The following is a 16,705-nucleotide window of genomic DNA, read 5'->3' as shown; positions in this document are numbered from 1 at the left end:
GTAGTACTGAATAAAGTATATCCTTACTAAAGTAGTATTTAATTAATTAGTTAATTTTACCACTAACAACCATAAAATAACTATTTATAGCATAACAAACAATGAAACTGACATAAACCAAAAACACCATACATTTAGTTAACTATATATATTTAAAAAACAATTTATTTAGATGGGGTGACATTATCTGCCACTGTAGATAAAGAAGAGCTCTCCAGTAGGTGTACCAAAACATTCAAAGACCATTTTCTCAAAATTGAGGTTACAAGTTTATCATCTTTCAAAGCAGAATTACTGTCCCATTGTTCCTCAACTGTAGTGTATGATTTACCTTTTTCTAGCTGAGTCTCTACTATTATCCAATGTAAAAAACACAATTAAAATTTTTGCTACATAAGATCGAATCGAGCCGGTCGGCCACATTTGACTGTGTAAAACCTAGCAGTACTACTTATTTCTCTGAGAGTGAGGCAGATATATTATTACTGTGTAAAACCTAGAAGTACTACTTATTTCTCTTGAGAGTGAGGCAGATATGTAGCATTTTGCAATAAAAACATGATTATTTGTCTCTCTGAAATGAAACCATCAAGTGATAGATTTTAAACAAATACATGTCTGTCATTGAACAATCGTATACCATGATTAGCTAGTGAAAAAACACACCTATCTCTTTCATAATTTCTTTAAACAATAAAAGCTAATTGACGAACATTTCTGAATATGGATATATAGCGTTTTAGAATGAAACTCTTGTTATGTTTCCCCATCTGAGCTCAGAGTAGATGAGAGACGTAATGTTTGTCTCTGTTGTGTTGAAGCCCAATCAAGCAGGAGAGACCAGCCTCCCCTGTACCCAGCTGTGTGTCCATGAAGAGTGACCGGTCTATGAGTCAACCTATATACTTCAGAGAGGGAGACTTTTCTACTGAACAAAGGTAAGAAGAACTCATGGGTCATGGTCAGGGAGTTAAACAACACTGTCTCTAGTCATTTCTCCTCTCCCATTTTCCCATTTATTGTTGTTGTTTTCATAATCCATAGGCTAATACTTTTTTCCATTTTCATAGTCCTGTTTGTGTGTTTGTGTGTATGTGTGTGTATGTGTGTGTGTGTGTGTGTGTGTGTGTGTGTGTGTGTGTGTGTGTGTGTGTGTGTGTGTGTGTGTGTGTGTGCACTCCCTGGATGAGGAGATGTAATCTCATGTTTTGTCCCCAGAAACCAACAGGAGAGATCAGAGTCAGAGATTCTCAGTGGTCAGTCTTCCCAGAGTCATCAAACAGACCTGGCCTCCATATTCAGTGTATGTGGTCCTGTTATGTACATTTGTTTTTGTTTACCTCAAGTAAAGTTGATCTGTCAATCATTCATTCATGTGTTAATGAGAAAGCATTTCTTCTCTTGCTTAACTTATTTACTTGATTTATTTCAGTTGCTTGAAGAGAATATTATGACATTTGTGAAGAACGAGCTGAAGAGGTTAAAGAGGATTCTTAGTCCAGAACTCCCAGAAGGCTTTGAGAGTCAGAAACAGGATAAGGAAGTGGTGGATGCTGAAGATGAGAAGCAGGAGAGCAGTGCCAGAGAGGGGGCTCTGAAGATCACACTGCACGTCCTGAGGAAAATGAACCAGAAAGAGCTTGCTGACACACTGGAGAAAAGTAAGAGCTGTCTGCCTCATGTTGAATGCTGTTTTATAACAAACATTTAAAAGCTGTAGCTAAAGTACAGCTAAAGTAGCTGTGTAACTCAGATATTGTAGCAGCCTTAACACAACACCTAGTGACCTCATCAAGTAGCAACAGGGATGTGTAGCAGAGAGAGAGAGAGAGAGAGAGAGAGAGAGAGAGAGAGAGAGAGAGAGAGAGAGAGAGAGAGAGAGAATTAATAATACCAATAATGTGTGTAATGCATTATGAAAATCAGTTAAGCGAAGAAATGATTATAATTAAATTTTTTATAACAGTCCTAGAATACTGTAGGCATTAAAACAGATGTTATATTAATATCCTCTGTGTTATTTCTTCATTCAGATGATCTTGCTGTGATTTGCCAACGTGAACTCAAATCTAATCTAAAGAAGAAGTTTCAATGTGTATTTGAGGGGATCGCTAAACAAGGAAACCCAACACTTCTCAATAAGATCTACACAGAGCTCTACATCACAGAGGGTGGAACAGGAGAGGTCAATAATGAACATGAGCTGAGACAGATTGAGACAACAACCAGGAAACAAGCAAGACCAGAGACTGCAATCAAATGTAACGACATCTTCAAACCCTTAACTGGACAAGACAAACTTATCAGAACTGTGCTGACAAAGGGAGTTGCTGGCATTGGAAAAACAGTCTCTGTGGAGAAGTTCATTCTGGACTGGGCTGAAGGAAAAGCAAATCAGGATGTCCAATTTGTATTTTCATTCCCTTTTCGGGAGCTGAATTTGATGAAAGGGGAAAAACACACTTTGACTGAACTTCTCAATCACTTCTCAATGGAAACCAAAGAATCAAGAATCTCCAACTACGACAAGTACAAAGTTCTGTTCATCTTTGATGGTCTGGATGAGTGCCGACTGCCCCTAGACTTCCAGAAGAACAAGATCTGTTGTGACGTCACAGAGTCAACCTCAGTGGATGTTCTGCTGACAAATCTCATCAAGGGAAATCTGCTTCCCTCTGCTCTCCTCTGGATAACTACCCGACCTGCAGCAGCCAATCAGATCCCTTCAGTGTGTGTTGACCAGGTGACAGAGGTACGAGGGTTCAATGACCCACAGAAGGAGGAGTACTTCAGGAAGAGATTCAGTGATGAGGACCTGGCCAGCAGAATCATCTCACACATAAAGACATCAAGGAGCCTCCACATCATGTGCCACATTCCAGTCTTCTGTTGGATTTCTGCAACAGTCCTTGAACACATGTTGAGTAGAGACAAGACAGAAGAGATGCCCAAGACTCTGACTGAGATGTTCATACACCTTGTGGAGTTTCATACCAAACAGAAGAATGAAAAGTATCTTGGGAAAGAAGAGGCAGGTCCACACTGGAATAAAGAGAGCATTCTGTCACTGGGAAAACTGGCTTTTCAACAGCTTGTGAATGGCAATCTGATTTTCTATGAAGAAGACCTGAAAGAGGCTGGCATTGATGTCAATGAAGCCTCTGTGTACTCAGGATTGTGCACACAGCTCTTTAAAGAGGAATGTGTGCTGTACCAGGACAAGGTGTACTGCTTCGTGCATCTGAGCATTCAGGAGTTTCTGGCTGCTGTATATGTGTTCCTCTCATTCATCAACAACAATGAGAATCTAATGGCCGAACCTCAAGTTACTGAAGTTACCGTCTACAAGAGTGCTGTGGATAAAGCCTTACAAAGTGAGACAGGAAACCTGGACCTGTTCCTCCGCTTCCTTCTGGGCCTCTCACTGGAGTCCAATCAGAAGCTCTTACGAGGTCTACTGACAAAGACAAGAAGCAGCTCACAGAGCCATGAAGAAACAGTCAAGTACATCAAGGAGAAGATCAGGGAGAATCCCTCTCCAGAGAGGTGCATCAATCTGTTCCACTGTCTGAATGAACTGAATGACCATTCTCTTGTGAAGGGGATCCAAAGATACCTGAGATCAGGAAGTCGCTCAAAAGCCAAACTGTCACCTGCACAGTGGTCAGCTCTGGTCTTTGTGTTGCTGACTTCAGAAAAGGAGCTGGATGTGTTTGACCTGAAGAAATACTCCAGATCAGAGGAAGGTCTTCTGAGGCTGCTGCCAGTGGTCAAAGCCTCCAGAGCTGCTCTGTGAGTACATAAAATGACATTTAAGTACTAATCATCAGGAAGAAATATTCAGTTTAGAGATATAATAATATAATATGCCATTTAGCAGACGCTTTTATCCAAAGCGACTTACAGTCATGCGTGCATACATTTTTACGTACGGGTGGTCCCGGGGATCGAACTCACTACCTTGGCGTTACAAGCGCCGTGCTCTACCAGCTGAGCTACAGAGGACCACGAGATAAATATATATTTTAATATGTATATAATATATTATATTATATTGAAAAACTTACTGAATCAGTGTATTGGTGTTCACATTGTTATAACAATATGACCATACAATTCTAGGAGACAGAAGATGAATCTATATGTTGTTTGAGAGAATAAACCAAATGCATCTGCCATTGTCCTTCTACACTACTGGTGTTAAATTAACAGTGTGTTTGTGAAATCATGATGATCTCTCTGTCAGACTGTCAGGCTGTGGAGTCACAGAGGAAGGCTGTGCTTCTCTGGTCTCAGCTCTGAAGTCAAACCCCTCACACCTGAGAGAGCTGGATCTGAGTAACAATGACCTGAAGGATTCAGGAGTGAAGCTGCTCTCTGCTGTCCTGGGGAATCCCCACTGTAAACTGGAGACTCTGAGGTCAGTATTCCTGTAGTTGGTCAACAAGTGATAACTGTTCACCAGATCCACATGTGTTTACCAGGCACACATAGTCCACACCATATGTGTTTGGACAGTGAAGCTTAGAGTTTTACATTTGGTGCTATGCTCCAGCATTTTGGATTTCAGATTGAATATTTCATTATAGAATGTCACCTTTTATTTTATGTTAATGGTGAGAGGTTAGCATGTTTTGTTGTAGCCTTTGTAACTTTCTCACTCATTATTATTCATGATTCATTCATGATCTTTCTCAATCATGGCATCATTAGGATTCATTCAGTAGTGTTTAGAAACATGTTATCTACTCACATTAAGAAAATTACTCACCACCAAAGAATAGCAGTGTGGTTTTAATATGATTTGACTCTTTGCAGGCTGTCAGGCTGTCTAGTCACAGAGGAAGGCTGTGCTTCTCTGGTCTCAGCTCTGAAGTCAAACCCCTCACACCTGAGAGAGCTGGATCTGAGTAACAATGACCTGAAGGATTCAGGAGTGAAGCTGCTCTCTGCTGGACTAGGGAATCCCCACTGTAAACTGGAGACTCTGAGGTCAGTATCCCTGTATCACTCAATGAACACACACACACTGGACACACACACACTAGACACACACACTGGACACACACACATACACACACTGGACACACACACACACACACACACACACACTGGACACACACTCATTGGACACGGACACACACACACACACACACAAACACACACTGGACACACACACACACACAAGGATTAATTTAGTAGTGTTTAGAAACATGTTATCTACTGTTAATAATGATACATTAATTCATTTATATACACTACCAGTCAAAAGTTTGGACACACCTACTCATTCAAGGGTTTGTCTTAATTTTTCTTATTTTTTACATTGTAAAATAATAGTGAAGACATTAAAACTATGAAATAACAAATATGGAATCATATAGTAACCAAAAAAGTGTTAAGCAAATGAAAATACATTTTATATTTGAAATTCTTCAAATAGCCACCCTTTGTCTTGATGACAGCTTTGCACACTCTTGGCATTCTCTCAACCAGCTTCACCTGGAATGCTTTTCCAACAGTCTTGAAGGAGTTCCCACATATGCTGAGCACTTGTTGGCTGTTTTTCCTTCACTCTGCGGTCCGACTCATCCCAAACCATCTCAATTGGGTTGAGGTTGGGTGATTGTGGAGGCCAGGTAATCTGATGCAGCACTCCATCACTCTCCTTCTTGGTCAAATAGCCCTTACATAGCCTGAAGGTGTGTTGGGTCATTGTCCTGTTGAAAAACAAATGATAGTCCCACTAAGCCCAAACCAGATGGGATGGCGTATCGCTGCAGAATACTGTGGTAGCCATGCTGGTTAAGTATGCCTTGAATTCTAAATAAATCACAAACAGTGTCACCAGCAAAGCACCCCTACACCATAACACCTCCTCCTCTATGCTTTACGGTGGGAACTACACATGCCGAGATCATCCGTTCACCCACACCGCTTCTCACAATGACACGGCGGTTGGAACCAAAAATCTCCCATTTGGACTCCAGACTAAAGGACAAATGTCCACAGGTCTAATGTCAATTTCTCGTGTTTCTTGGCCCAAGTAAGTCTCTTCTTCTTATTGGGGTCCTTTAGTAGTGATTTATTTGCAGCAATTCGACCATGAAGGCCTGATTCACACAGTCCCCTCTGAACAGTTGGTTGAGCTGTGTCTGTGACTTGAACTCTGTGATGCATTTATTTGGGCTGCAATTTCTGAGGCTGGTAACTCTAATGAACGTATCCTCTGCAGCAGAAGTAACTCTAGGTCTTCCATTCTTGTGGTGGTCCTCATGAGAGCCAGTTTCATCATAGCGCTTGATGTTTTTTGTGACTGCACTTGAAGAAACTTTCAAAGTTGTTGAAATGTTCCGTATTGACTGGCCGTCATGTCTTAAAGTAATGATGGACTGTCATTTCTCTTTGCTTATTTGAGCTGTTCTTGCCATAATATGGACTTGGTCTTTTACCAAATAGGGCTATCTTCTGTATACCCCCCCTAACTTGTCACAACACAACTGATTGGCTCAAACACATTAAGAAGGAAAGAAATTCCACAAATTAACTTTTAAGAAGCCACACCTGTTAATTGAAATGCATTCCAGGTGACTACCTCATGAAGCTGGTTGAGAGAATGCCAAGAGTGTGCAAAGCTGTCATCAAGGCAAAGGGTGGCTATTTGAAGACTATGAAATATAAATTATATTTTGATTTGCTTCACACTTCTTTGGTTACTACATGATTCCATATGTGTTATTTCACAGTTTTGATGTCTTCACTATTATTCTACAATGTAAAAAATAGTAAAAAATAAAGAAAAACCCTTGAATGTGTAGGTGTGTTCAAACTTTTGACTGGTAGTAGTGTGTATATATACATATATGAATAGATATGGCAGGTTTCAGGACACTGATGTATCTGAAATTGTTGAACGAATATATTTTCACACCAAAGAATAGCAGTGAGATTTTAATATGATTTTACTTTTGCAGGCTGTCAGGCTGTCTAGTCACAGAGGAAGGCTGTGCTTCTCTGGTCTCAGCTCTGAAGTCAAATCCCTCACACCTGAGAGAGCTGGATCTGAGTAACAATGACCTGAAGGATTCAGGAGTGAAGCTGCTCTCTGCTGTCCTGGGGAATCCCCACTGTAAACTGGAGACTCTGAGGTCAGTATTCCTGTAGTTGGTCAACAAGTGATAACTGTTCACCAGATCCACATGTGTTTACCAGGCACACATAGTCCACACCATATGTGTTCGGACAGTGAAGCTTACAGTTTTAAATTTGGTGCTATGCTCCAGCAATTTGGATTTGAGAGATAATGTTTCATATTAGGTGACAGTACATAATGTCACCTTTTATTTGAGAGTATTTTCATACATATCTGTGTTACTGTTTGGAAATGAAATCACTTTATGTATCTAGTTCTCCCATTTGAAAAAGTCTTTATAATTTGGACATATTCACTTATATTGTATTAAAGTAGTCATAAGTTTAGTATTTGGTCCCATATTCCTTACCCACAGTGATTACATCAAGCTTGTGAATCAACAAACTTGTTGAATGCATTTGCAGTTTGTCTTGGTTGTGTTTTGGATGATGTTTTTCCCAATAGAAACTGAATGGTGAATAATGTCCTGTAATTTTGGAGTCACTTCACTTGTATTGTCAGTAAGAACAGAAGATGTTTCTGAACACTTCTACATTCATGTGGATGCTACCATGATTATGAATAATCATGAATGAATCGTGAATTATGATGAATGAGAAAGTTACAGAGGAACAAGTATCATACTTCCTCTGTTATTGGTAATGGTGAGAGGTTAGCATGTTTTGTTGTAGCCTCTGTAACTTTCTCACTCATTATTATTCATGATTCATTCATGATTATTCTTAATCAAGGCATCATCAGGATTAATTTAGTAATGTTTAGAAACATGTTATCTACTCACTTAGACAGAAAATTACTCCAGTCATCATCCACCATTCAGTTACTATCGGACAAAACATAACCCAAAACACATCCAAAACAAACTGCAAATGCAACCAACAAGTTTACAACCAAATACTCAACTTTTGACTACTTTAATACACTGTAAGTGAATTGGTCAGAATACTTATGACTTCTTCAAATGGGGGGACTAGATACATAAAGTGCTTTCATTTCTAAATGTTGAAACAGATATGTATTAAAATATCCTCAAATAAAAGGTGACATTATTTACTGTCACCTCATATGAAACATTTGATCTTAAATCCAAAATGCTGGAGTATAGAGCCACATTTAAAATGTTAGCTTCACTGTCAAAATAGATATGGTGTGGACTGTATACTCAATACAATCTAAATCTGATACCTCACTGTCTGTCTTTTGACTGATACTGCTTTTTAAACTGCTCTGGTCAGTCTAATCAAATATCTGTACTTTATATTCTTCTATCTACAAGCAGTACTTTGATAATTTGTCATTTATAATAATGATACATTAATTTATGAATAGATATGGCAGGTTTCAGGACACTGATGTATCTTAATATGTAGAAAAAATATACTGCCACTATTTTCACCACCAAAGAATAGCAGTGTGGTTTTAATATGATTTGACTCTTTGTCAGGCTGTCAGGCTGTCTAGTCACAGAGGAAGGCTGTGCTTCTCTGGTCTCAGCTCTGAGGTCAAACCCCTCACACCTGAGAGAGCTGGACCTGAGCTGCAATCACCCAGGAGACTCAGGAGTCAGACTGCTCTCTGCTGGACTGGAGGATCCACACTGCAGACTGGAGAAACTCAAGTATGTAGAGGGTTTATGTCAATGTTCATATCAGACATGTTGGAGTTATCAGGCTAGTTAAGACAAACATTCTGACCACCACTTGGACTACATTATATAAAGACTGTGTGTGTGTATGTGTGTGTGTGTGTGTGTGTGTGTGTGTGTGTGTGTGTGTGTGTGTGTGTGTGTGTGTGTCTGTGTGTGTGTGTGTGTCCAGTGTATGTGTGTGTGTGTGTGTGTGTGTGTGTGTGTGTGTGGGTCCAGACACACACTCACACTGGACACACACACACACACTGGACAAACACACACACACTGGACACACACACATACTAGACTCACCCACACACACTGGACAAACACACACACACACTGGACACAGACACACACTGGACACACACACACACATACACACACACACTGGACACAAACACACACACACACACACACACACACACACACACACACACACACACACACACACACACACTGGACACACACACACACACTGGACACACACACACACTGGACACACACACACACTGGACACACACACAAACACTCACACTAGACACATACACACACTGGACACACACACACACACACACACTGGACACACACACACTGGACACAAACTCACACACTGGACACACACTGGACACACACACACACTGGACACACACACATACTGGACTCAAACACACACACTGGACAAACACACACACACTGGACACACACACATACTGGACTCACACACACACACACTGGACACACACACACACACACTGGACACACACACACACACACACACACACCCTAGACACACACTCACACTGGACATACACACACACACTGGACAAACACACACACACTGGACACACACACATACTAGACTCACCCACACACACTGGACAAACACACACACACACTGGACACAGACACACACTGGACACACACACACACACATACACACACACACTGGACACAAACACACACACTCACACACACACACACACACACACACACACACACACACACACACACACACACACACACACACACACACACACACACACACACACACACACACTGGACACACACACACACTGGACACACACACACACTGGACACACACACACACTGGACACACACACAAACACTCACACTAGACACATACACACACTGGACACACACACACACACACACTGGACACACACACATACTGGACTCAAACACACACACTGGACAAACACACACACACTGGACACACACACATACTGGACTCACACACACACACACACTGGACACACACACACACACACACTGGACACACACACACACACACACACACACCCTAGACACACACACACACTGGACACACACACACACACTGGAAACACACACACACTGGACACACACACACTGGACACAAACTCACACACTGGACACACACACACACACACACACACTGGACACACAAACACACACACACACACACACACACACACACACAGACACACACACACACAAACACACACTGGACACGCACACACTGGACACACACTCACACACTGGACACATACACACACACTGGACACACACACACACACACACTAGACACTCACACACTGGACACATACACACTCACAGGACACACACACACACACTGGACACACAAACACAGAGTGGACACACACACACACACACACACACACACTGGACACACACTGGACACACACATTGGACACACACACACACACTGGACACACACACACACTGGACACACAAACACTCACACACCGGACACACACCCACACACACACTGGACACACACACACACACACACACACACACACACACACACACACACACTGGACACACACACACTGGACACACACACAGATTGGACACACACAAACACTGGACACAGACACGCACACACTGGACACACACACACACACACACACACACACACACACTGGACACACACTGGACACTCACACACACTGGAAACACACACTCACACTGGACACAAACACTGGACACAAACTGGACACACAGGACACACACACACACTGGACACACACACACACACACACATACACACTGGGCACACACAAAGAGGACACACACACACACACACACTTGACACACAAACACACTGGATACACACACACTTGACACACACACACTGGACACACACACACACACACACTGGACACACACACACGCACACTGGACACACACACACACACACACTGGACACACACACAGACAAACATTCTTACCACCGCTTGTACAAAGTTATATGCTGAATGTGTGTATGAGTGTGTGTGTGTGTCCAGTGTGTGTGTGTGTATGTGTGTGTGTGTGTGTGTGTGTGTCCAGTGTGAGTGTGTGTGTGTGTGTGTCCAGTGTGTGTGTGTGTGTGTCCAGTGTGAGTGTGTGTGTGTGTGTGTGTCCAGTGTTTGTGTTTGTGTGTGTGTGTATGAGTTCAGGTGTATCCCTCAATGACTGTCTGTTCTTCTGCTTACCGCTACAGTGTGGAACATGGTGGAGAGAAAACAATGAAACCTGGACTTAGAAAATGTGAGTGTTGACTGCTGTGAAGAATATGACTAAGAATAAGTCTTAATTCAAGTGAAGTCAAAGTCAAAGACCACCATCATTACTTACTTGGTCATATTAAATAGCAGCTGTAGTTCTACAGAAGCTTTTCTTTGACAATGTGTGTTCGTGTTACGTTAGAAATGTGTGTGTGTTCAGGACTTGTGTGTGTGTGTGTGTGTGTGTTCAGGACTTGTGTGTGTGTGTGTGTGTGTGTTCAGTGTGTGTGTGTGTTCAGTGTGTGTGTGTGTGTGTTCAGGATGTGTGTGTGTGTTCAGGATGTGTGTGTGTGTCCAGTGTGTGTGTGTGTGTGTGTGTGTAATTAATGGGAATAAGTGTGTTTTATATTACCATACAGTATAACATATGATCATTCAACAAGTCTCAAGTTACCTTAACCTTTTGATACCTAGAAACATCTACATTAAATGAATTAGTGAAAAGTGAGTTAACATTCTAATGTGAATGATGATGATTTCTAATATTGTGTCTGGTTTCATCCATCAGATGTCTGTGATCTCACACTGGACCTAAACACAGTAAACAGACGCCTCTCTCTGTCTGAGGAGAACAGAAAGGTGACATGGAGGAGAGAGAAGCAGCCGTATCCTGATCACCCAGAGAGATTTGAGGGCTGTGAACAGGTGCTGTGTAGAGAGGGTCTGACTGGGCGCTGTTACTGGGAGGTAGAGTGGAGTGGGAGAAGGGCTGTTATAGGAGTGACATATAAAGGAATCAGCAGGAGAGGATGGGGTGATGACTGTTGTCTTGGATGTAATGACAAGTCCTGGATTCTGTTCTGCTATGGCAACCGTTACTCTGCCTGGCACAATAATAAGTCCACTACCATATACGTCCCCTCCTCGAGCTCCCACAGAGTAGGAGTGTATCTGGACTGGCCAGCCGGCACTCTGTCCTTCTACAGAGTCTCCTCTGACACACTGACCCACCTGAACACATTCCACTCCACATTCACTGAGCCCCTCTATCCAGGGTTTTGGGTTGATGATGTTGACTCCTCAGTGTCCCTGTAAATAATAACCATGGTAACACTGACACACACACACACACACACACTGGACACACTGGACACACTCACATTGGACACACACACACACACACTGGACAAACACACACACACTGGACACACACACACTGGACAGACTCACACTGGACACACACACACACACACTGGACACACACACACTGGACACACACACACTGGACACACACACGTCGGACAAACACACACACACACACACACACACACACACACACACACACACTGGACACACACACGTAGGACAAACACATACACACACTGGACACACACACACACACACATACACTGGACACACACACACAAACACACTGGGGACACACACACACACACACACACACACTCTAGACATACACACACTGAACAGACACACACACACACTAAACACCCCCACACACACACACTGGACACACACACACACACACACACACTAGACACACACACTGCACACACACACTGAACACACACACGCTGAACACACACACTGGACACACACACACACTGAACACACACACACACACACACACACACACACTGGACACACACTGAACACACATACACACACTGGACACACAAACACACTGAACACACACACACACACACTGGACACACACACACACTGGACACACACACACTTGACACACACACACATACACACTGGACACACAGTGGACACACAGTGGACACACACACACACACACACACACTGGACATACACACACACACTGGACACACACACACACACATGCTGGACACACACACACACTGGACACATTTCCATTCGTATTTTGATGAAAGGAAATCCCATATAGCCTACTGGACAGGACTTTGCTATGGCATCTTCTGTTTGGGTGTCTCAGGTCAGGTCTGAGCCATGATCAGAATGTGTCTCTGTGTCTATTTCCAGCCCTGCCATTTCTACCTGTCCTGATCTAGTGTTTCACCCCTGACCTCCTCACACCGTCTCACTGTCCATGTCTGCTTTTAGCTCCCACCTCTACTTCACTGTGTTATAATGGACCTCATGCTTGTTATGTCACCTCTGTAACCAGTTATCAAACATACTGACCTTTCTGACCCTATCCCATGGCCCTACTTTCTAAAACTGAACATTTAAATTCCTCTATGAGTTTTGTTTAGTACCCATTTACTTATCTATGTATTTGTTGTATATTGGGGTTGTGCTGCAGAGCATCATGGGGGTTTGTATGTGTTGAGATGATCACGTTCCAGATAAATGGTTGATCTGATTCCTGTCTCCTGTCTCATCATTATTGAATTGTTATACAGACGTGGTTTTGAAACCCACGAGACATAACAACAGATTGGTGATGAGTAAGTCTGAATCTACAGGAACTATTCTGTCTGGAAGAAGTGGGTTTTTACAACTGTTTAAAACTGTTATTTTCTGTGGTCCAGAATAGGCTAATGTTAGCACAGTGTATTGATAGCAGAGGCAAGTGCATAGTCGAGCTAGCTAATAAAGAGCGTTAACATCGTCATGACGTCAGAAAAGGACTGGAGACGGACGTCGGAGCGGGAAAACAACGTGATTAAAAGGAAGGAATATACAGTGATTAAAGGAAAGGACATTTATTCAACTGTGAAGATGAACTTTGGAATAAAAAATTGCTAAATGAGCGAACTTAGGAGGAAACGTCAGTGAGTGAAGTGAATGAAGATCACATGACTGAGGAAAATATTGCTTTGGTTGAGGACAATACTGAAGTGAGTGATAATCAGGAGCTTATTGAGAAATGAACAATTATTGGAATTGTTGGAAACATTGGACAGTTTGATGAAAGTATTGATCAGTGGAGCTCATATACAGAACAGTTTGAATATTTTGTTCTTGTAAATGACATGGATGAGGACAACATTGTGCCTCCATGTTTTAGTGTAATGGGGCCAAATACATTTAATTTACTAGGCAGCCTGCTACAGCCAGACAGAACAGGTAATAAGACGTATGGGGATATTGTGGAGATACTTAAAGGACATTTTTCACCAGAACCACTAGTTAATGCTGAAAGGTTCAGGTTCCACAGGAGACATCAGGAAGAGGGAGAATCAGTAACAATGTTTGCTGCTGCATTAAAGAAACTACCAGGACACTGAGTTTAATGCTGTTCTAAATGACATCATTAGAGACAGACTAGTATGTGGGCTACGGAGTGAAGCTACACAAAAGAGACTGTTGACTGAAAGTCATCTGACCTTGGCAAAGGACATTGAAATCAGTGTGTCCATGGAACTAGCTGCTAAAGAGGCTCACCAGTTGAGTTCATCAGGAACTTAGTGGGTTCATCTAACAATCCTAATCATCAGCTGATACATTGTAATCTCATACACAGGGTATACCTTCCACCTAGAAAACATAATTTAATAGAAATCACAACCGCTCCTCTGTGTGATCTATGTAATCAAGGTGCCTTGGGCTCCTTTAATCATATGTACTGGGAGTGACCAGGGGACATGTTTTGGAAAGAGGTATCCTCATACCTTGTTCCCCCAAACTGTTATTACTGAATGATAATTCACCACTGTCATTACAGCAAAGACGTATAATGTTGTCAGGTTGGACAGCAGCTAAAAAGATGTTGGAACTAAGATGGCAACCACCACACCTCATTGGATCAGCACTTTTATAGATATAATTTATTTAGAACTATCCACTGCTAGGATCCATGGGGCTAGCCAAACAACAATTGCAGCTGAAACCATAAAATAACTTCTGTAGTTGGTTTTACCCAACAGATTAACTGTTAATTATCATTTTTGTGATTTACTATTTTATTTAATGGAGATCAGGTTGGGTGTGTTGGGGTGGTCCCAGGAGGGGTTGGATGGTGGGTTGGGGTGGTCCCAGGAGGGGTTGGAGGGTGGGTTGGGGTGGTCCCAGGAGGGGTTGGAGGGTGGGTTGGGGTGGTCCCAGGAGGGGTTGGAGGGTGGGTTGGGGTGGTCCCAGGAGGGGTTGGAGGGTGTGTTGGGGTGGTCCCAGGAGGGGTTGGAGGGTGGGTTGGGGTGGTCCCAGGAGGGGTTGGAGGGTGGGTTGATGCAGCTGAGGTGGGTGATTGTATATGTGGTTTATTATAATTGTATTTATCTGCAATAACTAGTTTCCATAACATACTGATATATATTTTAACAGTATTGTGTTTCTAGCTGTATAACCATTCCTGCTGCTATTTGTTCTTGTCTGTGTTCCTTTCAAATAAATAAAAAAGGAAAAGTGCACAGAGTTTCAACTGAAAATCAGAGACAGGAATGTGGCAAGTGTCACGTTGTGGCAAGTGTCACGTTCGTTCATAGACGGGACGGACCAAGGCGCAGCGTGATATGCATACATGTTTATTATAACGAATAAACACAACGACAAAACAACAAACTAAACGAAACGTGAAGTCCAAGGTAAACACAAACAACATACCTTACACGGAACAAGATCCCACAACCCACTAGTGCCAATAGGCTGCCTAAGTATGGTCCCCAATCAGAGACAACGAGCGACAGCTGCCGGTCAACATTCACAAGGCCGCAGGGCCAGACGGATTACCAGGACGTGTACTCCGAGCATGTGCTGACCAACTGGCAAGTGTCTTCACTGACATTTTCAACATGTCCCTGACTGAGTCTGTAATACCAACATGTTTCAAGCAGACCACCATAGTCCCCGTGCCCAAGGACTCTAAGATAACCTGCCTAAATGACTACCGACCCGTAGCACTGACGTCTGTAGCCATGAAGTGCTTTGAAAGGCTGGTCATGGCTCACATCAACAGCATTATCCCAGAAACCCTAGACCCACTCCAATTTGTATACCGCCCCAACAGATGCACAGATGATGCAATCTCTATTGCATTCCACACTGCCCTTTCCCACCTGGACAAGAGGAACACCTACATGAGAATGCTATTCATTGACTACAGCTCAGCATTCAACACCATTGTGCCCTCTAAGCTCATCACTAAGCTAAGGATCCTGGGACTAAACACCTCCCTCTGCAACTGGATCCTGGACTTCCTGACGGGCCGCCCCCAGGTGGTAAGGGTAGGTAACAACACATCTGCCACACTGATCCTCAACACGGGGGCCCCTCAGGGGTGCGTGCTCAGTCCCCTCCTGTACTCTCTGTTCACCCATGACTGCATGGCCAGGCACGACTCCAACACCATCATTAAGTTTGCAGACGACACAACAGTGGTAGGCCTGATCACCGACAACGATGAGACAGCCTATAGGGAGTAGGTCAGAGACCTGGCCGTGTGGTGCCAGGACAACAACC

The 16,705-nt window shown here is 42.9% G+C and overlaps 1 protein-coding gene across 1 annotated transcript; it reads left to right on the top strand.

The window, feature by feature from the left end:
* Nucleotides 1-1,125: 1,125 nt before the first annotated feature.
* LOC311120448 (NLR family CARD domain-containing protein 3-like) lies at nucleotides 1,126-13,670 on the top strand. Its single transcript, XM_084195039.1, has 7 exons — nucleotides 1,126-1,303; nucleotides 1,433-1,661; nucleotides 2,034-3,792; nucleotides 4,247-4,420; nucleotides 4,819-4,992; nucleotides 6,975-7,140; nucleotides 11,876-13,670. The coding sequence occupies exons 2-7, from the start codon at nucleotides 1,451-1,453 to the stop codon at nucleotides 12,392-12,394; spliced, it is 3,003 nt and encodes a 1,000-aa protein (XP_084051165.1). The 5' UTR covers nucleotides 1,126-1,303; nucleotides 1,433-1,450; the 3' UTR covers nucleotides 12,395-13,670.
* Nucleotides 13,671-16,705: the final 3,035 nt, after the last annotated feature.

Source organism: Coregonus lavaretus (genome assembly GCF_964263955.1).
Source record: "Coregonus lavaretus genome assembly, contig: HAP1_SCAFFOLD_981, whole genome shotgun sequence".
Taxonomy (NCBI): Eukaryota; Metazoa; Chordata; class Actinopteri; order Salmoniformes; family Salmonidae; genus Coregonus; species Coregonus lavaretus.
The sequence above is the reverse complement of the archived record's forward strand: the minus strand, read 5'-3'. Positions and strand labels throughout refer to the sequence as shown.

Bases quoted from the DNA above. Each gene is read 5' to 3' on its own strand.
- LOC311120448 (XM_084195039.1), top strand. From the start codon at position 1,451: ATGACATTTGTGAAGAACGAGCTGAAGAGGTTAAAGAGGATTCTTAGT. The intron at 4,421-4,818 runs GTCAGTATTCCT...GACTCTTTGCAG, and splicing joins TGTAAACTGGAGACTCTGAG to GCTGTCAGGCTGTCTAGTCA. The intron at 4,993-6,974 runs GTCAGTATCCCT...TTACTTTTGCAG, and splicing joins TGTAAACTGGAGACTCTGAG to GCTGTCAGGCTGTCTAGTCA.